General features: G+C 42.6%; 1 protein-coding gene across 5 annotated transcripts in view; it reads right to left on the bottom strand.

The window, feature by feature from the left end:
* LOC147705869 (CMP-N-acetylneuraminate-beta-galactosamide-alpha-2,3-sialyltransferase 2-like) overlaps positions 1-24,222 on the bottom strand; it is a 383,457-nt gene that overhangs the window by 18,015 nt on the left and 341,220 nt on the right. For all 5 annotated transcript variants that reach the window (XM_086932319.1, XM_086932317.1, XM_086932320.1 and 2 more), the window contains one exon: positions 22,230-22,349. In XM_086932319.1, coding sequence (XP_086788445.1) covers positions 22,230-22,349 — 120 coding nt within the window. The remainder of the gene's footprint in view (positions 1-22,229; positions 22,350-24,222) is intronic.

The following is a 24,222-nucleotide window of genomic DNA, read 5'->3' on the forward strand; positions in this document are numbered from 1 at the left end:
GCTCTCCATCTCTTCCAAGAGCCTCTGTTTATGCTATATGTGGGTTTTCACAGTATGAAATAGTTCAGCGCACAATGGAATGGAATTTACCCCAGGACAGGAGACCTTGAAAGGGGTGGTATTAAGGGGAAGACATCTCCTTAAATTGCTGTGAGTCTCTGAAAATCAATCTAACTCACTATCACACCATGCTTGGATATCATTTGGGTGTTGCGATGATTGCGGTCGCGACCCCTGGCTTTCCCCTTGTACCCATGGCACTGCCTTTACGACCCCTGGCCTCAGAGGTAGGAAAATCAGTGCCACAATACAGAGTGTGTACGATGCAGCACACATGCAAAGTTGGAAAAACAAGGAGAAATGAAAACATTCTCCTTGTTATGCCTGCCCAAAGGTGGCATAATAATTTGGTGCAAATTCTGGTCTATCAATGTTTGTAGCTAGGGATTTGCATTAAACCCCAATGGAGGTTGCATGGAAACGCCCATGCACCACCCACGGAATGCCCCTTGATACAAAATAACACAAAGCAGCGCAAAGCGCAACTTTGCCTTATATTGGGATACTATGCAAAACAAATACTCAAATGTTACAATGTTAGGGTCATGTGTCATGCCTTACTGGTAAAATCGTGGTCGCGGGTAATGATGTCACTTCCTGTGATGTCATTAAAGTCAAACGTTATGTGATGTCACTTCCGCTACCCATGGCATTTTGGTGAATTGAAACCCATGCCACCATCCTGCTTTTACCCAGTAAATTGGCTGGACTACGCCCTTCTGAATTATAGAGAGCTGTGCAAGACAATGTGATCCTCTGGTGTAGGCAATACACATGGGCGCTTTCTTGATATTTCTAATACTCTCATACATTGGTTTAATAGGGACTAGATTCCAAGGCTTGATCTTTTAATAAAATCAGCAAAAAGAGCAGAAGTCCCCACTCTCCTTTTATCCCAACTCTTATCGTCTGTTGTTTTCATTGCACCTCATTTGATCCTGGTTTTAGATTCATCCATTTCAGGTCCCTCCCCCGACTCCTTGCCCCCAGTGAGCCTTGTTCTTTGGATACTGACTTTAACACAAGATCCAACTAATTGTCTCAACAGCCCGTGTGTAATGATTACTAGTTTGGATACAGTGATACTTCAAAGGGTTACCTGATGCACCTGAAGTATGGGCTTAAGTTAGCTTCCAAACACCTCTGATTTTCACTCTTGCTGTGCTAGTCATGGACGTTCAGGAGAGAATCATGGAAGACATTATAAGCATTGCCATCTGCTTGATGGTAGGATGTTCATTAACTGAAGAGTATAGCTTAAATGGAATTAATGGGAACTTTTCAGGGAACAGGGCCTTCTTGGCTCACTTTTCACTGGCATACCGCTCTTGGGACAAACTGCTCCTACAAAACCTTAGCACAGACCCTGGAGTCTGTTGTGAAAGCAGGGTTATATAAGAACGAGAGACATTACTACCAAGCAGAAGAAAATGTCCCTTAAAACATCCATGGCAATAAGTGCATGTAGATGCTGGCACCCGACCTTCTATGCCTGTACCATGTGCCAGTTTAAAGGAAGACTAGAGAAAAAGAGTTGCAGAGAACCACTCAGCATCAAGAATACAATACCTACAAACAGCAGCACCCCAGTCACCAAACTGAACCGCCACAAGAATCTGGAAGCCATCAGCACCACTGCAACACTCTGCAAGCTACTTGGCCTTCAAACTTCCTGGAGCCTTTGGAAATGTCAACCACCAAACATCTGGGCACATTAGGGGGTGAAGGCTCCTGCAGATACACCGCGAACCGGCACTGCAAGCTGCCCTGAACAGTATGAAGGATTAGGCTTGAGGGGGTGCATATGTTCACCTCCCCTGCGTGTCCTCTGAGATTTAGATCTACAAAATCATTATGTCACATGGAATAGAAACAATCTGTGCACCTTAATGTTTTGTGTTGTTAACTATGTGGTGTACCAAAATTACTATATGTGAATTAGACATGTAAATATTGATTGGCCCGGCTCCCCTGGAAAACCCCTTTGAATACTGTACAAACATTCTTCACAGGAGAAATGATATGATGCCGACAGTCATCGGGGGTACTCTGAGCAATCCTTAGTTGGCTGGTGTGAGGAATGTGTCATCTTCCTCTATATGTTTGCCCTGTAACTGGCAACCAAAGTCAGGCCTAGGGACCGGCTCGTAATATTGACGCTGGTCAGAGCGTTGGCTGTCATGGTCTTGAAACCTTGGGGCAACTTTCATTAAAGATTTTCAAAGCTATAGGCAAAATGATATTTCGCTGTTTCCACGTACTCTAGCAACAAGGCCAAATGCAATGACTTTTGTTGTACGCTGGCGCCTGCTTCTTATGGCGCTGCAAGGCATCTGCCTACAAAGTCTTAATGTAGCGTCCGTGCCACCTGAGGGCAAGGAGATGGCCTTTCAAGTCACAGCACCTCTTTCTGGACCGCTGTGAAAAAAGCTCTTTCTTCTCCCTATGCTGTGTTCTGCAGACAGCAACCATTCACAAAAATACATGAGATTTCGGGTTTGCTCACTCCATTTCTGGCCTTTCACTCAAAGTGACACGGGTCTATCCTCTTTGTTTAATGTGCTATTAAAATTCCCTGATTAGTGCCAGGTCCCCACTGCACTCTACACACCATCCGGCCCTATCTAAGAAAAAAGTTTGTATTTTTTACATTTGTGGCATACATATTTACAGTGTAACATTGACTCCCATCCGGTTGCCCTAAAAAGAGCACATACCTTTCATTTCGGAATCCAACACAGCACCGGTAGCCACCCTACAGACAAATGAGTTCAAAGCATGAGAGACCTGATCTTCCACTTTGAGTGTCCATCACACAAATGACGCAGGCGACAGACATAATATCAAACTGATACCACATATTGCATCTCAGGTCACATGATAATGCCACTGAGCGAGAGTGGTGGCCTCCGCTTTGCTAGTCAGTGCCTCTATGTTACTGGTACTGGAGTTTGTTTTGAAACAAACATGATGATTTGAAGGATTAACAACTGCCCCTTCTCCGTTGGGACTTAGTCCAACCCACAGCTGGCAGAATGACACGGCCCTCAAGAACAAGTGGTGATTTAGAGGAATACGATTTTAAGCACCGGCGAATATCGGCACAAATTTAAACTGACCCTACGTCAGTATCGTTTACAGATGTGGTAGGATGCAAGCTAGCCAATAGAGCACAAGCTTCTAGACCGAAGGAGGCAAGCTAGCCAATAGAGCACAAGACTTCTAGACCAGCAAGCTTGCTACTGGTTTAATCACAAAAGGTAAAAGCCAAAATTATTTTCAAGAACGACTCGCGAGTCTATGAACTGTGTCTCTGCCTTCCTTTAGCAGGTAGGGAGATGATAGAAGGCACCTGAAATATCTGAAAATAGCCAGGTCATCCAGGAGAATTTGCAGCCTACTGCCTTGATGATCGTAGTAGCAGAAAATAAAAATGGTGATGCCATTGTTGAATGGAGTATTGGGCATTAAAGAATTACACAACATTCAATCAGTGTACAGTATACAGGATGGGAGATCCTAAGCAACCTACACTAAAATTGTTGTTTTTTGGTATCCTGTGGAGCGCATATTACCAAATCATCAAGCTTTCAGCTACCCACAGGTTCTAAAGTGTGGGCCAATGCTTTAAGTGCTAGAATTTCTTATATATCCCTATGACATAACTGCCTGACAGATACTGGAGTAACAAACTGCAGTTCTTTTCATTCCTGGCTTCCATGTAAGAACAGTTTTATAAGTTGCGTCTTCACTTATGCCAATGTGGCCACTCATTTGACAAGTATGTGGGTCTCGCCTCCACGAACAGAATCGAAATGGACCTTCTGAAGTGAGTCCTTGTAAGCAGTACCTCGTTAAAGAATTCCAGGGCTTCCGGGGCTCTGCAAACACTTGTAAATACTACAAATGCTTTGCCCCTAGTCACCATCAAATAAGCATGCCAATGAAGGAACATGCAAAAGTCTACGCTCTGAAGAGAAATGTTAAGATGAGCATAGTATTACTGTTACAAGCCTAAGACAAATAATGAGTACCTTTTGACCAAAGTAGACTCAGGGTGAAAGCACGGTCTGAGCCTTGAGAGACAAACTGTCCAGTGCACAGGCTTAGGTATTTCATGAGCCAGCCCTAGCTGCAAACACTGACAATAACCTTAGGCTTAGAGATCTACAGTATGGGAGAGGTAAAGAATAATTACGATGTCTACGGAGGCAATGTTTGTCGGGTGGCATAAGTACTGTAAAGTACACAGGTAGAATTCTTTGCATTTGAATTAGTCATTGGACAGAATTCAAGACTACTTCTATCCTCACTCAAAGGAGGTACCACTGCCTGCAAATGTGCATGCAGTAACTAAGCATCCAGCGTGGTCATGGAGGTCACTAAGAAGTTACAATCTCCTTCCATGGGTCGAACTTTGTGGCATGATTCCAGAAGGGTCAAACTAATTGTGTGAGTTGCTCAGGAGCATATTGCGTTTGAAGCATGCTCTGCTTCCGACACCAAGTTGGCTCCCATCTGGCATGTGGATCTGCAGCATGGTTGATGGCACACTCTGGGTGCCATACTGGAAGACGCCTTGAGCGGTGTCTTTCAGCACTTCCCATTGAGTCTGCTATATTTCTACACACAGTTACTTTCAGTGACACAACTGTTACTTGTGTTTCCTCATCATCACTGTAAGCTGGCTTTCGAAGATGTATATGTGCATGCATACGCTCGACATGCACCCTTCTTAACTCATCTCGTCAATCTAGGAGATAATTCTCCATACACTTGCCAAAATAGACTCTTGCTATATGCGGTTTAACATGGGTGCTTTATTGTAAGTATTTGCTATTTATCACATTCAAACTCTGAAAAAGTAAATTCACAATGTATGCAGTAATCATGCCTAGCCCATCATGTACAGTCCTAAACTAGACAATTCTCAACTAACATTCTTTACCAGGTTAGAGCAAGCATTTTCAGCAAATGAGAAACCATCCACAATCCAGTTTCCATAAAAAATATTTAAGTTGTACTATACTCAAGGCATTCATTCGTAAGTCCACGTCTAACAAAATAGCTTGGGAACATCTCAAAATGTATCAGAGGTTAATGGCAGTAATGCACCTCATGGTCTGCATTCTGATTTCTGGAGGTCTCTGACTAAGCAAGCTGCAGCACCAAAAGTATGCAGAATACCCACGAGAACCTATGGGAGCCATAACTAGAAGCAACTGCTGATACAGCCTATCAATAAACCTACTTTACCATTTTCTCTGGGTACTGGAAGAACTTATCAATACTGTTGCCGTTTTTTTATTGACGCATATCAGCCTTTGCTGACAGTACTTTTTTCTGAGACATAACATGATGTGTTAACCATCACCCTAACGTTTCCGGAATACGCGCAAATTGGTATGCCAATACCGATGGGCTGCTCACCTGTTATAGCGGAGAAGCGCTACTCCCCCCCCCCCCCCGCACCCCCCCGCAAAGCCAGCAGAGGCAAAGGACATAAATTAAATGATAATAAACATTTTTATAATCATTTTATTTTTCGTCCTGCAGGCTGCCAGCCACGCAGAGGGAGGCGAAGGGACATTTAGTGATGCTGCAGCACCAGGGAGGAGGGGAAGTGGTGGCCACTGCTAGGTGCGCATGGCGGGTTGGCCAGCCAAACTGTCATGCACACTTAGATTTTCTCCAACCTGAGCTGCATTGCACAGCTGGGTGGAGAGGCAACACAGGCTCTCAGTATCTGTCTGAGGGCCAAACTATGGCGCTCAGACCAATCTCAGCACTGCTATCATGCTGGGAATAGTATTCCCAGCATTAGAGCAGCGCTGGGATTGTAAACTGGGAGCATGCGCAGTGTGCATCAGTTCCTGGAAGGAAGAAGGTGGCGGCTGTCAGAGCAGGTAAGAACTATTTCATGTATTTATAATTCTGCCTTTTTTTGTGTACCCTTCACAGTACGAGCGACCACTACTGGCAAATACTGGAATGGTAATGATCTTGTTCATCTTTTCATAATAGGGCTTAGTGTAACAAAGTTTGCAAAATCCACTCGAAATTCCTTGCATGGAAACCCAATCCTAAAAAAGCTTATCAATGACTGATAAAATATTGATCTACAAAAACGGGTGTGTGAAACGTTTGGGGAGTTTAGAATGTAATAAGGGCTACAATATGTGGTTGTCTTTTGATTATTTTGTACCTTCTACCCTTTCTCCCCAGACAGAAACTTCTACGCACTGCTTAACATTTACTGTGTTATCTGTTAGAGTTGTCAGCCCGAAGATAAGAGGAGTGTGAGCTGCAATTTTGAACGTTCCAGGAGAGTTTAGTGAGCAGTAACAGAGAGATGTGATTAAAATGCAAATAACCTAGTATAGCAAGTAAATCAGATTGCAAGATGTGTGTTATGTTGTCTCTTTAAATCCTTTTCAGAATGCTATCCTGTGTTCCATTGTATCCTAGTTTCCCCTCCCTAGCAACTATGGTAGTTGCTGAAGAAGAAGTCCTGTGTAGGATGTTACCTACCTTGCTCCTGTGTTCCTTCTAATAAACTACACTTTCCAACTTATTCTGTGTAGTCAACCTTACAATTTTGGCGACTTGGCTTCAAGGAACACCAGGAATCTTAAGAACCCATTTCTACAATTATTTTTTTTTCTCTTCAACAATCTCCGTTTATTTTCCTGATTACATGGAAAGAGAACTTCAAGAGAATTTATCAACTTCATTTTAAAAGAAAAATTCTTATCAACACAAGTCTTTGACCTGTTTGCACTTGAATTTTTCTTCTTCGTCGTTCAAAAGCCTTACTGAACACTTCGTGAGTAAAGCCTTCAAGGAACTCGTGATTAATCTTTCCTTTGTTTACTCTGCGCACTTCCCAGCGGCTGCAATTTATTCCGCTTGTGCCTTTATTTATTTCAAGACTTTATTCCACTAATTGGAGGTTTAAGCAATTTTTCCTGTGCATGCGTCTTTTGAAATATAAACGTGACCGTTACCTTCAGCGCGTTATTGTTCAACACAGCGCGTTCTGAATTGGTTCGCTCTCCATTCCTCGCTCACTCGCTTGCTCCTTCCTGCCGCCTGTGATGTCACTTCGTCAAACAGAGCGTCCTCCTAACACGTATTGACGTTCACGCACAAGGATCATCTCCATGACTACACTCCTCCATAACAACACTTCGCTTTTGTAACGTGTATGAAGAGCGCTTTTCAACATATTGCGCTCATTTATTAAAAACGGATTTGTTCATTCCTTTTCTATTACAAGTACAGAAAAAGGATTTTAAACCTTAACTTACTAATTTGCTTCTCATTATTTTAAAAGCGTTTTATCAAGAAGTTTTTCTGCACCTTCCAGTTGGAATCTTCAAGTAAGATTTTATTCATTTTTTATTCTTGTTAATATTCAAAATGACTTCGCAAAACTTCACAATTCAATCACCACAACCTTTTTGGCCTTCTGGTTTAGAACCATGTATGAAATGGCTTCAGTGGAAGGCTTATTTCATGAACTTTATCGACACCATAGATGAGGATGGTAAAATGAAACCTGAAAGAAAAAGAAAAAACTATTTTTGCACTCATTAGGCGCTGGTGGTCTCAAGGTTTATGAAGAAATGCCTGAAGGTGGTGGTAGTGGTGATTCCAATGTTTTTGATGATATTTTAAAGGACTTTGACAGTCATTTCTCTCCTAAGGTTTGCATAGGTATTACTCGTTATAAGTTTTTTCACAGAAAACAACGACCTGGAGAAAACATCGATGTTTATATTGCTGAACTAAAAAAGATAGCTGAAGATTGTAAATTTGACCATCTTCAAGAACAATTTATTAGAGATCAAGTAGTGATGCATGCTTCTGATCCTTCCATTCAGGATAGACTTTGGATAAATGGCGATTCAGACCTTAAAGATGTTTTAGCCATTGTCAGGAAGGCAGAACTTTCAGGTCACAGCGCAAAAGCGATTAAAAATGAAGAAAAGGCTATTTCTGAATCTAAAACTACTTGTGACCAAACTGTTTCGAAAGTTCAAAGTAAATCCAACTATAAACAAAAGCTTCAATCAAAAAACAAACCTGCTGAATTTAAAAAGAGTGATAATTTAAAATGTTTTCGATGTGGGAGCAGTTCACACTTAGCTAATTATAAGCTTTGTCCTGCAATTAAGGAGAAATGCTCAAATTGCAGTTTAATTGGACATTACTCCAGGGCTTGCAATAGACTGAAAAGTAAAAAAGTTAAGATCGTTTATGATTCATCTTCTGATGACGAAGAAGATTTAAGTAACAAAGTTATGCATTTTTATGTTGATGATGAATGTGTAAAGAGTATTACACCTTGTTCTATGAATGATAACTGCATTGCTAAACCCATTGAGAAAGTTTACATTTTTAATATTAATGACTCAGGTAAAAGGAATGTCCTTAAAAAGCCTATATGCAATATGCTTATTGGTGGGGTCCCTATTGATATTTATGCAGACTCTGGTTCCCCATATACCATCATCAATGAAAATGTTTGGAATTCTAAATTTGTACGTTATTTAGGAAGTGATCTCTATTCTCCTGACATTTCTGCTGAAGGGTTTTCCGGCGGTAAAATTGATGTGATTGGTTACAAACCTTTAAAATTTAAGTTCAAAGGTAGGGAATCTTTGGGCAAATTGTATGTTGCAAAACTTGGACCTTCTGTTCTAGGGTGGAAGGATCAGTGGGATTTAGATATTGTATTAAATCCTAACAGTCCAGATCCTGTTTTAGTTATTAATGAAGGAACTGAGATTGGAGATTTTATGCTTAAAAAATTTCCTAAAGTGTTTAGTGGTAAAATTGGTAATTTTCAAGGTTTTTCCCACCACATTGTATTGAAAGATAATGCCAACCCTAAAACTTTTAAAGCCAGAAATATTCCTATTCTAGTTCGTGGCGATGTTGAAAGAGAACTAGAAAAACTTGTCAAAGAAGACATTATTGAACAAATAGAGTCTTCTAATTGGATTTCGCCGGTGGTTATCGCAAGGCGTGCCAATGGCAAAATCCGTCTTTGCGTTGACCATCGCCATTTGAATGAAAATATTGTCGTAGACAAATTTCCCTTACCTAAAATTAATGAAATGTTGTCCTTGGTTAACGGTGCTATGTTCTTTTCCACAATAGATTTATCCTCTGCATATCATCAGATTTCTCTTGACACCGAAAGTAGGCAACTTACTGCGTTTATCACTCCCATGGGGTGTTTCCAATTTAAACGCATGCCATTTGGCTTGGCATCTGCTGCTGCCATCTTCCAGCGCATCATGCACCAGCTATTTGGAAAACATCCTAAAGTTAAGTTCTTTCAGGATGATATTCTGGTTTACGGTAAAGACAAAGATGAACATAATGCTATCTTAGAAGAGGTTTTAGGCATTCTTGAGGAAAAGGGTTTAACTATTGAATTTTCTAAGTGCAATTTTGCGGTCAAATCTGTGACTTATCTTGGACATGTTTTATGTTGTGATGGTGTTTCAACCAAACCTAAATTGGTTGATGCCATAAAAGATGCTCCGCCTCCCACCAGTAAAGATGATGTAAGATCATTTCTGGGAATGGTGGAATTTTATTCTAAATTTGTTAAGAATTTCTCAAGCAAGGTTTTCATTATTAGACAACTTTTGAAAAGCAAAGTCAGATTTGATTGTTCTCCCTCTTGTGAGGATGAGTTCAACAGTATCAAGCTAGATATCATTAATGCTCCTGTGTTATGCCCTTTTGATTTAGAACTAAACTCTGTGATCACTGTTGATGCTAGCAACAAAGGTCTGGGAAGTGTTCTGTCTCAGATTGATAGCTCAAGTAAAGAACGCATTGTTGCATTTGCATCAAGAGCACTTTCAGTTCCAGAAAGTAAGTTCTCCGTTATTGAAAAGGAAACTTTAGCTGTGGTCTGGGCTCTTGAGCACTTTCGCAGTTTTGTGTGGGGGAAGGAATGTATTGTGAGATCTGACCACAAACCCCTCACCAAACTTCTTACTACTGAAGGCCTTTATAATGCTACTGCTAGGATAGCGAGAATGTCCATGCGTTTACAAGATTTTATCATCAAAATTGAATATTTACCTGGGAAAAGCAACATTATTGCTGATTTTCTTTCCCGGATGCCCACCGACCTACAAGAATGCGATGTGAATGAGTGGGATTCCCTTCATGTTGCTTATATTCTTGATAGTAATCCTTTTTGTATTGAGAAAAGTTATGGAAGGAAGAATATCTTAAAGATAAAATTTTAAATTCTGTTATTTCTTTCATTCGTGAAGGTTGGACAGAAAAAAAGGAATTGTCATCTGACTTTAAGCCCTATTGGGAGGTTAGAAATGAACTAACTGTATGTGACGACACCATTTTTAGAGGTGACAGAGCTATTCCTCCTTCATTTTTAAGGAATGGCATTATTGAACTGTGTCACAAAGATCATTGTGGCATTGTGAAAACCAAACAAAATGTCAAACAGTGGTATTGGTGGCCAGGTATTGATGTTCTTACAGAGAGAATTGTTCGGGAATGTGTCACATGTTCTAATTCTGAAAAAGTATTCAACACGCTAAAACCCGACATGTGTGAACCTTTGGTACCAGAGGGTCCTTGGCATACTGTTGCCATCGACATTATGGGACCAATTGGAGAGGATCACAAATTTATAATCTCTATGATTGATGTGTTTTCAAGATGGCCCAATATCACTATTGTGGACAAGGTTGATTCTTCATCTGTTTTAAACTTTATTGACAAGGTTTTTATTGAAGAAGGCCTTCCCAATCAGGTCATTAGTGATAATGGCGTTCAATTTACTTCCAAATTAACTAAATCTTACTTCGACAGGGTTGGTATTGTTCATAAAACTACCTCTCTTTACAACCCCAGTGGTAATGGACTTTGTGAAAGGTTCAACAGAGTCCTGAAGAATGCCATACAGATAGCTATGCAAAATGGTGAGGATTGGGAAACTTCAGCTTTTAAAGCTGTCTGGTCTTACAGAACCAACATTCATGATGCCTTAAAAATGTCACCCTTCGAGATCATGAGAGGTCGTGTTGCAAGAACCAAGTGTAATCCCAAATGGTTGCACAATAAATCTTGTTTAGATATATGTATGAGTAAAGTTAGATCTAATGTCATTGATAAACATCTAGAGTATAAGAGAAATGTTGATAAGAAATGTTGCTCTAGTACTGCAGATGTTAATTTTGGTATGTGGGTTAAAGTGAGGAAACCCTGGAAAGTCTGTAAGGGGGATTCTCAATTTTCTGAACCCCTTATGGTTAAGAAGATTCTTCGCAATGCTGTCCTTCTAAGTGATGGTAAGGTGTGGAATCTTAAAAGAATTGCAATCTACAGAGGCAAAAAAAATGTAACAAAGGACTTTGTTAATTCACCTGAATTCTCATCTACTACTACTCCTCATTCTATTCATTGTGAGGATCATGGTGGTTTTAGTGTATCTGAAAACCTTTCCACCAGCTCTAATCTTTCCACATCCGATGTAGTAGATCCTCCTCCCAATGTGGATGTAGTAGATCCTCCTCCCAATGTGGATGTAGTAGATCCTCCTCCTAGTGTTTCCACTTCACTTGACTCTTTTCCATCTAATCATGATTCTAATTCAACATCTGTTAATGAACTTACTTGTAGTAGTGATGTATTTGTGAACCGGAAACGCATTTGCTCTAAACCCAAGTGGTTAGAAGATTTTGTTTGCTAATTATTTTTGTTTTTTTTTCCTTTTGCTTTCTTTGATTATAAAGGGGAAGATGTGTTATGTTGTCTCTTTAAATCCTTTTCAGAATGCTATCCTGTGTTCCATTGTATCCTAGTTTCCCCTCCCTAGCAACTATGGTAGTTGCTGAAGAAGAAGTCCTGTGTAGGATGTTACCTACCTTGCTCCTGTGTTCCTTCTAATAAACTACACTTTCCAACTTATTCTGTGTAGTCAACCTTACAATGTGCCTAGAAACACGCCTACAACCGGGAGCATAGCGGAGGATCCGGTGGCCCAAGTAAGCTTTTGATCCACTTCTGTGCATACCCGTGCACTTATAGTGACCGATGACCAGCTGTGAGTCCGGAGCTTGCTGTGCCCTAGGTACATCTCACTTCTGAGATCCCACAAACCTGAAACTCATCAGAGTTTGCTTATGCTGGGCACAAGGCCTAACAATTCTAGCTAGACTACTTTTTCGGGTGAGGCAGAGGGAGACATGTTGGATACATTTTAACTTGTATTTTATTTGAGAGTTTTCTATATTGCAAACAGAACCCGGGGGCATCAGAGCGCCGAACAAAAGATTTAATGTGCCCCCTGTAAGAGTGGTTACATAGAATCATGTTCAGGTTAAATATAGAGGTTACATAGGTTCTCATTAACTATATTCAGTTAAGCATATGTTTCCTCCTCATAGTCTTCCATCTGAGGTAGACATTAAAGACTCATTTGTAAACCATGGATTGTGCACCAGTAAAAATGGTTACATAGGTTCAAGGTCACTTAAACATATGTTTCATATATAATAGAGAAAAATACCAACATGCATTAGAGGTTACATAGAATCACATTATGCATATTCAGTTAAGCATGTGCTCACTCCTTATATTCTACCATGCGAGGTAGATCTAGAAGACTTCTTTGTGAACTATGAATTGTACGATATGACCTCTTGATATTTCCGGTAGGTAGACTTAGGAGGTTATTGGTGATTAATGATTAATGACAGCATTGTAAGAGTACTCAATATGCATTTGTGCCAACATGTCTTTACAGCAATATTGTTTTCAACTTTTTCTTGAAGTTGGCTAGGGACAGGTTGGTACTCAACTCTGGAGACGGGGAGTTCCAGATTCTAGGTGTGTTGCCCGAGAAAGAACAAGCATTTGTCTTTTCCTTCTTGAAGCGGGGCAGGGTCAGTTGAAGTGAGTCAGTACTTTGGAGGGTGCACAATTTTCCTGAACTTTCTAGTTTCTCTGAAAGGTATTTAGTTGTATACCTGTGAAGAGCTTAGTGTGTGTTATACAAGTTGCTTTGTAAATGCATCTTGCTTCTATCAGGAATCTGTAGGATTCCTGTATGCAGCTGAAGGAAGAAGCTGGAGAGGTGTTGGTAATAACAAATCCAGGTTTATTCTTAAAGAGGAGGAACCGATCCAAGCCACAGCCAGAACAGGTAAATCCAAGAGTAGTTTTGAACACATACATTCTAACACCAAGGAAACAAGAATGCAGAACACCACTGCATTCTTCCAGGTAACCAAGACAATGATGAATACCAAATGACATAAGAATCAGGAGGAATACCACACATCTTGCCCCCCAAAACAACAAAAAAAACAAGAAATTAAGATACATAATCACTTAACTTGGTTTTCTAACAGTCCTACAAGAAAAACAAGATGAACCCAAAGAAGTATTCTTAACTTTAGACTAAGTATCAGAAGTCTCTAAGTCCCCGGGACCTGAGAATATAGAAACTCTATTAATATTCCAGATCCTGTGATCTTGGGTTCTCATAGCATCCTTAAATACCTTCACAATTCTTGTAGGTGCAGAGAATTTGACCTTCGAACCAGGAAGTTTGATGACAACAAGGTCGCCAACACCCACCACAGTATTCTTAGTCGACTTTTTGCAATCAAAGGATAATTTCCCACCCTCACACCTAAGTTTCTCTCTTAAACGCCAAGAAGGTTAATCTGAAGGTGATTTAGAAACAACTTCACCCAAATGTCTTACACAAGAGGGTTCAACAAGAGAACAAGGATTTATACCTTTGAAAAGAAAAAAACGGAGATTTTCCAGTAGATGTATGAGGTGTAACCCTATAAGTCTCCACTTTTTGAGAACTTTCTCCTTCCAATTGAGCCCAGAGGCCTTGGCCAAAGAGATGGTCTCCTTTAACACCCTGTTAAATCTTTCTACCATGCCATTTGTTTCTGGGTGATAAAGTGAGCACCTCTTGTGCCTAATTCTCCTATTCTTCAAAAAGGTCTCCATTTCTTTTGAGACCAACTGTACCCTATTATCAGTGAAGATAGATTCTGGGTATCCCTCCCTGGCTATAAGAGACTCTAAGATTGTTATAACTTGAGAGGTCTCAATACCTGTGGTGAAGTGCATCTCAGGCCACCTGGAGAATAAGTCAAAGAGAACAAATATAACATTTTGCTGGCCATTAGAATGAATGGGGCCTACAATGTCCAACGCCACCTCTCTCCAAGGTCCCTTGGGAAGCTCTCTAATCACCATTGGCTGAACTCTCACCACTTTGGACTTTTCACTAGAGGCGCACACCACACACTCCCTTACAACCCTCCCAACCTGTAAGTCCATGCGTGGCCATCAGGAGGAACCACAGAGTCTCTTTGGTTTTAGACATCCCAGAGTGTGATTTATGTGCCAAGTCAATCAACACTCTACGAAGATCAGAAGGAGGTACAAGCCTAGTTCCACATTAAAGTACCTCATCACAAATTGCCAACTCATCCTTGACACCCCAACACTTAGATGCCTTAATAGAACCCTCTTTTTTCGTATGCCAACCCTTGTGAATAAGAGACCTAACCTCTGATAAAATAGGATCAGAAGCTAACAAGACTAGCCATTGCTCTTGGTTAACAATATCTTCATCATTTTGACAAACATGAATATCAGGATCATCCCACTCATCCAAAGGAACATCATCTTGACAAATTTCTACCAAACACAAAAGAGTGTCAGCAACACTGTCTTCAACCCCAGGAATATACCTCATCTCAAAGTTGTATTCCTGTAAAACAATAACCTATTTGGTGATCCTACTTGAAATAAGGTCAATTCCTTTTTGTAAAAGGTTTCACACCAAGGTTTGTAATCAGTCTTTACTAGGAACTTGGTGCCCCACAGAAATTTTTTAAATTTCCTAATGGCCCAAAAAACTGTCAGAGCCTCACGTTCGATGACTGAATAGCGAGACTCTGGATCCTTTAGTCCACGTGAGGCGAACATAATAGTTACCAAACCATCCTCACCCTCCTGTTGGAGGCAGCACCCATCCCCTTAAGACTGACATCAGTAGTAATAACAGAAGTCTTGCAGGGATCGAAACTTGTTAACCTGGGAGCCCTGCTAAGTTTAGCCTTAAGAGAAGTAAACTCTTTGTCGCAATCAACATTCCACTTAAACTCAGAACCCTTTCTTAGTAGTCTCTAATAAAAGAGAGAGGGACCCCTAGACCAAAGGGATAGGGTACCACAATAGACACAAGTCAAAAAAGTCAATTCCCTTTGGGCAGATGAACATTAATACCAAAGTACTTACAAACAATAAACTCACTAGTACATAAACATGACAAAGAAGCAATGAAAAATGAAAAATTCAAAAACGTGAAAACACTATAATAGGATCAAAACATTAGTACAATTTATTGACATAGATCATGTTGATTAAAAATTGGGAAACAAACACAGGACGTAACAATTATAAATAAAAACATTCCAATTAAAAAGGAGCTAGAGGAAAAGGACTAAATTCAAACAAAATTATTTTGAATTTTCCTTAGTTTTGTAATCCACATTCACTCCTTGAGCATCGACGCGTTTCGGCGGTGTGAACAAAGTATGACCGCCTTCATCAGGGTATATGTATACCTGTTTCCCAATAGTTCTCAGGGATAAAATATTTAAATCAGTGCGTCATAAGGGGTATATGTCCTCCTTATCCTTTCCTTGGGATATTCGGCCTGCGAATTATCCTATAGTTCGCTGATTTAAGAATACAGTTGTGGAAAAAAGTTCAACTTTCAAAATACGTCCAGCACTATAACTGGAGGTGATATAAAAATATAGTTGCTGCCGTAAAATCCGACTTCCAAAGTACGTCCGGCACTGTGGTTGAAGGACGAAGTATTAAAAAAGTGTAAGCCTGGAACGCGGTACAGTCTTAATCAATTTTCAACTTGGTAGGGACACAGCGTGACTCCTGATACCCTTCAATATGGGCAACTCAACATGGGTCTCTGTCTCCAAAGCTTGCTAAGCTGGCGTCCCGCGTCCGTCCTCACGTACGTATAGGCGAAATCATGCTCTTTGTGATCTTTACCAAATACAAGAATATCGTCTTGATAAACACAGCAGCCCTTGCAACCTTACAGAGTCTTTTCCATGATCCGTTGAAATACAGATGCCACAGATACAAGATCAAACTGCATACGAACAAATCTGAATGTCCCAAACGGAGTGACAAAAGAGGTATAATCCCTTGAAGTTTCATCCACCTCAATTTGATGATAGGCAGAAGCCAAATCAATGGTACTGAAGATCTTGGCTCAATTCAACAATGTGAGTAGTTCATAAATGTTGGGTAGTGGATAGTGATCCACCACCACACATTTATTTAATTGCCTCTAGTCCACACAGAGGCGAAGAGACCCATCAACCTTGCGAGCAGCCCTAACAGGAGAAAGCCAGTCAGTCCCAGCGATATAAGAAACAGGAGAAATACCACAGAATCAATCTAATTTTGCCAGTGTGAGGGTTATGTGGTTGTGTCAACAGTTTCCTGCTCTAAGCCAGACTGCTGCATTGAGGTTGGCCCTCACAGGTACCAGGTGCGATTTCGGTGTGCATGTAACAGTTGCATTGCCATAGTCTAGTCCGGAGTACTAGGGATAAACCACAGTTTTGAGATCATCCTCCGTGATGAAGAGTTTGACCTTTTCTTAGTAGTTTGAGGTAGTAAACTGAATTTCTCACTGTGAAAATGTATGTTATGCACCATGTTCAGGTTTTTGTCAGGTGTGAGTCCTAAAGATTTTGTAGATCACGGTTTAGGGCATCTCTGTGCGTGATTCATTCATTTCTAGATTGGGAGAGGGGGCCCTGGAGAAGATAGTAGAAGGAATTCGGTCTTCAGGGGATTGCGTTTTAAGTGGTTTGTAGCTAGGCAGTGTTGAACTTGCTTTTGTGTTTTTGTTCAGATTGAGGATATCATCAAGTGAGGAGATTTTCAGGTTTAGTTGTGTGTCATGTGTATTGATGTTAAAAAGGTTTAGCATATTGTAGAATTGTGGTCAGTGGCTCCATGTAGAGATTGAATAGGCTGGGTGATAAAATTGAGCCTTGATAGATTCCTTGGTGCATGGGAGATGGTTCTGAGTATGCATTTTTCATTTTTACAAGTTGTGTTCGGTTGTTGAGGTTATGTTATGTTATGTTAAAATCAATTTATAAAGCGCTCGTACGCCCGTGGGCTTCATGGCGCTATAGAAGAGGTGAGGGATCAGTCCAACATAACACCGAGCTAATAGTGGCTTAATGGTAAGCTTGAGAGAACAGCCATGTTTTTAATCCTTTACGAAAGGTGAGTAAGTCCTTGCTCTGCCTGATCGGTAAGGGAATGGAATTCCAAAGTAAGGCTGCTAGATGGCGGAAGCAGCTACCTCCCTGTCGCTTCCTTTTAAAGCGAGACACCTCCAGTAAGGATTTTTGAGCAGAGCGCAGACTTCTGGTAGGAGTATATTTAGAGATCAGGCTACAAATAAAGGCAGGGCCTTTCTCTTGTGTGGCTTTGAAGATGATGCAGCCTGTTTTAAAGGCTATACGCTGGGGAATGGGAAGCCAGTGTAGTTTTTCGAGTCCTGATTTGATAGAGGACCATTTTGGCTGATGTAGGATAAGTCTGGCCGCCTGGTTCTGGACTAGTTGGAGTCTCTTCAACAGGCCCGCTGGAAGTCCCAGATAGACACTGTTGGAGTAGTCCAGACGGGACATGACTAAGGCCATAATGACCTGGGTTAAGGCAGACTGAGTGAGAAGGTGAGCAATGTTTTTTATTTTCCTCATTTGGAAAAAGCTTGCTGAGACCGTGGCGCCCACCTGAGTTTTTAAAGACAGGTCCGATTGGAGCGTGATGCCTAAGCTCTTTACAGCAGTGGACTTTTCAGGGGGGATGCCCAGGTCTGCAGGCCAGAAGTTCACACTCCAGCTGGATAAACTATTCCCGGGCAAAAGTAATTCTGTTTTGGCCGGGTTGAGTTTTAGATGGTTTTCGTTCATCCAGCATTGGATGTGTTTCATAGTGTTCTGAAATTCGGACACAGCGTCAGGGATATTAAGATGAAATAATAGCTGTAAGTCATCTGCGTAGTTGAAAACCGTGACTTTAAATTTCTTAAGGGAATGAAGAAGAGGGCGTAAATAAAGATTAAATAATAAGGGGGATAATGACGACCCCTGCGGAACTCCGCAGGTGGACATATGCCTGGTGCCTATGAAGCTGCCCAGTTGGATTGCCTGCGTCCGACCCTCAATAAAAGAAGTAATCCAGCTCAGCGCTGGTCCTCTCAGGCCGGCCTGTTCGACACGGTTGATCAGAATGTCATAGTCAACCGTGTCGAACGCCGCCGAGAGGTCAAGCAGCACCAGGGCTTGATGCAGATCAGCATCCGCGCTAGCTCTAAGGTTGTCCTGGACCGCCAGGATCACCGCCTCTGTAGAGTGACCCGGGCGGAAACCCGCTTGATTAGGCTCCAAATAGTTGGTGGTCTCGATGAAATTGGAGACACTCTTAGAGACATGGGCCTCCAGCACTTTTGAGAGGTAGGGCAACAGGGAAATAGGTCTATAGTTGGTTAAATCCAACGGGTCCTTCCCTTGTTTTTTCACCAGAGGTATAAGGAGGGCTTTTTTGAAATCTGCGGGGACTCTACCTTGTCTCAGAGACTCATTGAGAATAGGCAAAAGTGCATGTGGAAGGGATAGGCCTAATTCTCTAAAAATAGAAGGAGGGCAGATGTCGTTGGGTGAACCTGATTTGACCCGTAGAAGGAGTTCCGACAATTGTATGGAATCGATCAGGGGAATGAGGTCTAAGGTCTCTGGGTTCATATATGTGTCCTCAGTGATGTTATTGGCAGAGTGTGATGGTATACTTTGTTTAATGGTAATGATTTTGTTGATGAAGTAATCATTCAAATCATCACATAAAGCTTGAGATTGTACGATAGGTAGTGATGTACGCTCGTCGTTTCAGAGGTCGTTTACTATTCTAAAGATATCTTTAGTTTGGTTCTGAGATTTCAGAATTATACCTGAAAAATAGTCGGTCTTCTTCTGGAGGATGGTTTTTTTGTAGAGGCGGCGACTCAAGCAATAAGCCTCTTTATCTTGTGAAAGATAATTCCTGCGCCAAATTCTCTCTTTTTGCCTGATCTCTAGTTTAAGTTGTTTGAGGTCCGCAGTGAACCATTTGTGGGCCTCTTTGTCGCGTGAGCGGGAAAATTTTACATTGGGAGCATGAATATTTGCAGCGCTTTGGATCCAGGAAAAGAGCGCCTTATGGATGTCATCTACGTCCCCCTTGTCGTGAAATGGTGGCAGGGTAGAGACCAGGGTATCCAGAAAGGCAGAAGGATCTATCGCCCCCCATTTGCGAGTTTCCCCTCCAGTCTGAGGAGGAGTCTGGTGTTGTCTCCTTATTTGAAGGGAAAAATGAACAAAATGGTGGTCCGACCAAATGCAGGGTTGAATCGAGATGGATGATAGAGGGAGATTATGCGACCATAGTTGGTCGAGATGGTGGCCTTTCTCATGAGTGGGGGACTGTATGAATTGGATCATATTGATGTCGGTGAGTAGGTCATACAGTTCTCTTGCTTGGGTATCAGTGTCCAGGTTGTCAAACCACAGGTTAAAGTCTCCGATAAGGATGGTATGAGGGTATTTCAATCTGATTGACGCTAATTGTTCGGCGAGTCCTGAGGGGAAGGCGGGCATAGTTTGTTGGGGACGGTAAAGTAAAACCAGGGCTATGGCGCCTTTCTCTGTATCGGTTTTTATGACTAAATTTTCGGTGCCAGGTAGCAGCAGGGACGGGCGACTAACAAAATGATGTTTTTTGTCAATGATGGCCGCCACTCCCCCTCCGGCTTTACCTGGAGCACGATTTGCTGCCAAAATATAATAATCTGATGGGAGTGAGGCCAGTATATCGGGCTGTGAGTTCTCAGTAAGCCAGGTCTCAGTAAGTAGCAACAGGTCAGGTTTCTGCGAAGTAAGTAACAGAAATATATCCAGCTGATGCCTCACCAACGATCTAGTATTAAGATAGATGCAGTCCAAATTAAACAGAGGTGGATTAGGGCTAGTAGGGGACTTCGTTGAGCCCATACTGCGCTTGTAATTCGGTCCGGGTGGTAAAAAAACCTGGGAGATACCTAGATCGCTCAGGCGTTTAAGCGTGTGGCAAGGAAGTAGAGGACAAAGGGACGCTGGAGGTCTGAGGGATAAAAGTTCCTGGGTATTGTATGTGTGGGGAGGGGAACGGGCAGAGTGACATGGCCCTGGTCCCGTGCGGTCACGGACGGGCACAGACGGGCTTGCCTTTGGCGCGCCTTCGGCGCGCTGACTGCGCGCCCGTCCGCTGCGCGACCGGGGAAGACACATTATAAATAGAGGAAATAACCGGAAGGGGCGTGGCCTGTAGGTGGTGGACGTAGCCTATGTGCTCTGGGGAATGGCGGCGAGAGAGTGGTAATTCGCGGCAGCGCTCGATTCAGCTGCGCGGGAGTGTCCAGAGCATGGGTGTCAAGGAATACTGGTGGCCAGGATAATGAGAGCAGGTAAATGCAACCACAATTTCTAAACACACAAAGGTTAAAATAAACAGTAGCGTCCTCCCGGCTGAGCCTCAGGAGATAGAGTGTACCTCTGGCAAGCGCTCGTGAACAACGCGCCTATATGCCTTCGGTAGGGGGCGTGGCTTACAGATAGTGGGCGTGGCCTGCGGCCTCGAGAAAATCGATGTTTTTTGTCAATGATGGCCGCCACTCCCCCTCCGGCTTTACCTGGAGCACGATTTGCTGCCAAAATATAATAATCTGATGGGAGTGAGGCCAGTATATCGGGCTGTGAGTTCTCAGTAAGCCAGGTCTCAGTAAGTAGCAACAGGTCAGGTTTCTGCGAAGTAAGTAACAGAAATATATCCAGCTGATGCCTCACCAACGATCTAGTATTAAGATAGATGCAGTCCAAATTAAACAGAGGTGGATTAGGGCTAGTAGGGGACTTCGTTGAGCCCATACTGCGCTTGTAATTCGGTCCGGGTGGTAAAAAAACCTGGGAGATACCTAGATCGCTCAGGCGTTTAAGCGTGTGGCAAGGAAGTAGAGGACAAAGGGACGCTGGAGGTCTGAGGGATAAAAGTTCCTGGGTATTGTATGTGTGGGGAGGGGAACGGGCAGAGTGACATGGCCCTGGTCCCGTGCGGTCACGGACGGGCACAGACGGGCTTGCCTTTGGCGCGCCTTCGGCGCGCTGACTGCGCGCCCGTCCGCTGCGCGACCGGGGAAGACACATTATAAATAGAGGAAATAACCGGAAGGGGCGTGGCCTGTAGGTGGTGGACGTAGCCTATGTGCTCTGGGGAATGGCGGCGAGAGAGTGGTAATTCGCGGCAGCGCTCGATTCAGCTGCGCGGGAGTGTCCAGAGCATGGGTGTCAAGGAATACTGGTGGCCAGGATAATGAGAGCAGGTAAATGCAACCACAATTTCTAAACACACAAAGGTTAAAATAAACAGTAGCGTCCTCCCGGCTGAGCCTCAGGAGATAGAGTGTACCTCTGGCAAGCGCTCGTGAACAACGCGCCTATATGCCTTCGGTAGGGGGCGTGGCTTACAGATAGTGGGCGTGGCCTGCGGCCTCGAGAAAATCGAAACAGACAGGTGCCCAAGTGAGATCAGGAAGTTAAAATATGTTCAAATATGAGGTAAACCAATTAAGAACTGTCCCTCCTATACTGATGTGTGTTTAGTAGTGCTTTGGGGCTGACAGTGTCAAATGCTGAGATCCAGCAGTATGAGCAGGCAAGTTTCCTGTGTCCATTGTCTGCTACATTGAGTATACCTATTTCAGTGCCATACCATGCTCTGGATTGGTTACCATTTTACAGAAAAACTCAAAATGACAGCACACAAACACAATATTAACAAAAGGTTCAGGATCCTTTTCACTCAAGCATATTCTTCCCTAATTTTACGGTTGTATGAGTTTTGCCACTCACTAGCTTAGAACAATGTTGGTGGGATGTTATTCAAATGAACATCTGTGAATACATCGTAACTGCAGTGTGTATAGGGATTGAGATCATGCTACTTACCTCATCACATATGTGTATTGCAAAAAATAATGCCAACATTCCTGTGGAGGGATATTTCCCCTGATGGTTTATCCAGTTGTCATAGACGTATTTTAAGAATGAAGGATTAAATATTAACACCTGGAGGAAAATGCAAACATACTTAGATTAAATACTGCAACAAAAATAGCATTCAGCAAAACTCACACATTTACTGAAGACCATAAAATATGTTTGTGTGAAACTCATGCAAGATCATATACAGGTGGAAAGATTTAAACCAAAATAAAAACCAGTTAGACCGCAATTGAGCCAGATATTACATTCAGAGAAAGAATCAAGAAATCACCATGTCATAAATTCTAAAATCAGAATACATTCTAAAATCAGAGTTCAGAACACATACACTTATTATGAGAAAGAAAGAATAAACTATCAATTTACACAACCGGCATTCACCTTACATTCTCCTTACTCTAGAGGTCTTCAAACTTTTTACTCTGAGCCCCCTACCCAAAATGTTTTGAAGTCAGGCCCCACTCCTCTATCCAAAGCTTTATGGAATGACTTGGAGGAGTCGGAGGGGCAGGGCTAAACGCAGGGTGTAGGGCTTTTGAGATCATTTCAGGACTACTTTTTCAGTAGCTCATAATACTCACTAAATGTAAGACTTCTAAAAGAGCAAATACACACAAAAACTGAAATAGACAAACAAACACTACTCCCATAATAGGGGTGTTGTGACCCCTTCAATCTCCTGGATCTCAATGAAACTGCATTTTCTTCACTAAGTGTTCACCTGCACCACAGTCACCGAAAACTCTATCCCCTCATCATAGGAACTCTGCGACGCCCTCGCAGTTCACTTCCACACCAAGGCAGCAACCAACTATAAAAACATCAATCCCAGACCCTTCAACCTCCTCAGCCTCCTATCCAACCACCACCTACCACGTGCTCAATGTATTGAAACAACTCAGCACACCAAACACAACCACCCTCATGAACTCCATCCACTCGGGAGCACGCACCGACCCCTGGCCCCACCAACTCTTCAACCACGTAAGAGACACAATCAGCCACTAACTCACCACCATCATCAACGCCTCGTTCGCCACGGCTTCCTTACCAGACGCTTGGAAACAAACAGAGGTCAGGTCCCTCCTCAAGAAACTCTTGGAAGACCCAATGAACTCCAGAACTATCGTCCGATCTCACTGCTCCTGTTTCCCGTGAAGTCCTGGAGAAGCTCCTCAACCCCCAACTCCCCAAACATCTAGAGAGAAACAACCTACTTTACCCTTCCCAATCAGGATTCAGCACCAACCACAGCACAGACAGCTCTTATCGCCGCAACAAACAAAATCTGCACCCTATTCGACAGAGGAGAATCAGCTGCCCTGATCCTGCTTGACCTCTCCGCTGCCTTTGCTACGGTCTCCCACCTCATCGATCGCCTGCCCCAGACTGGTATACCAGACGATGTGCTCAGATGGATCACATCCTTTCACATAAGATGCACCCATAAAGTCTGCCTCTCTCCCTTCCCACTGCAAGCCAAGCACAACATCTGCAGCGTTCCCAAAGGCTCATCCCTCAGCCCAACCCTCCTCAAAGTCTACATGACACCACTCGCAGACATTGTCAGATCGGACAACATCATCTCCTACGCCGATGACACACAGCTCGTCCTATTGCTCTCCGTCGACCCCACCACAATGAAGACTAACTTCCACAACTGTATGAATAACGTCTCAGCCTGTATGAAAGATGCCTTAAGCTCAACACGGACAAGATTGAAGTTCTCATCTTGGGCAAACACACCGTCCTCCGAAATTCAGTCAGAACTCAGACCTACTACCATGCCGAAAGACCATGCCCACAACCTCGGCATCATCCTAGACAGCGTACTCTCCATAAAACGTCAGGTCAACAGCACCTCTCCAGCCTGCTTCCACACACACAGCGTGCTCCGCAAACTCTTCAAGTGGCTCCCCATCAGCACCAGGAAGGC

Source organism: Lissotriton vulgaris, chromosome 7, assembly GCF_964263255.1.
Source record: "Lissotriton vulgaris chromosome 7, aLisVul1.2, whole genome shotgun sequence".
NCBI lineage: Eukaryota > Metazoa > Chordata > Amphibia > Caudata > Salamandridae > Lissotriton > Lissotriton vulgaris.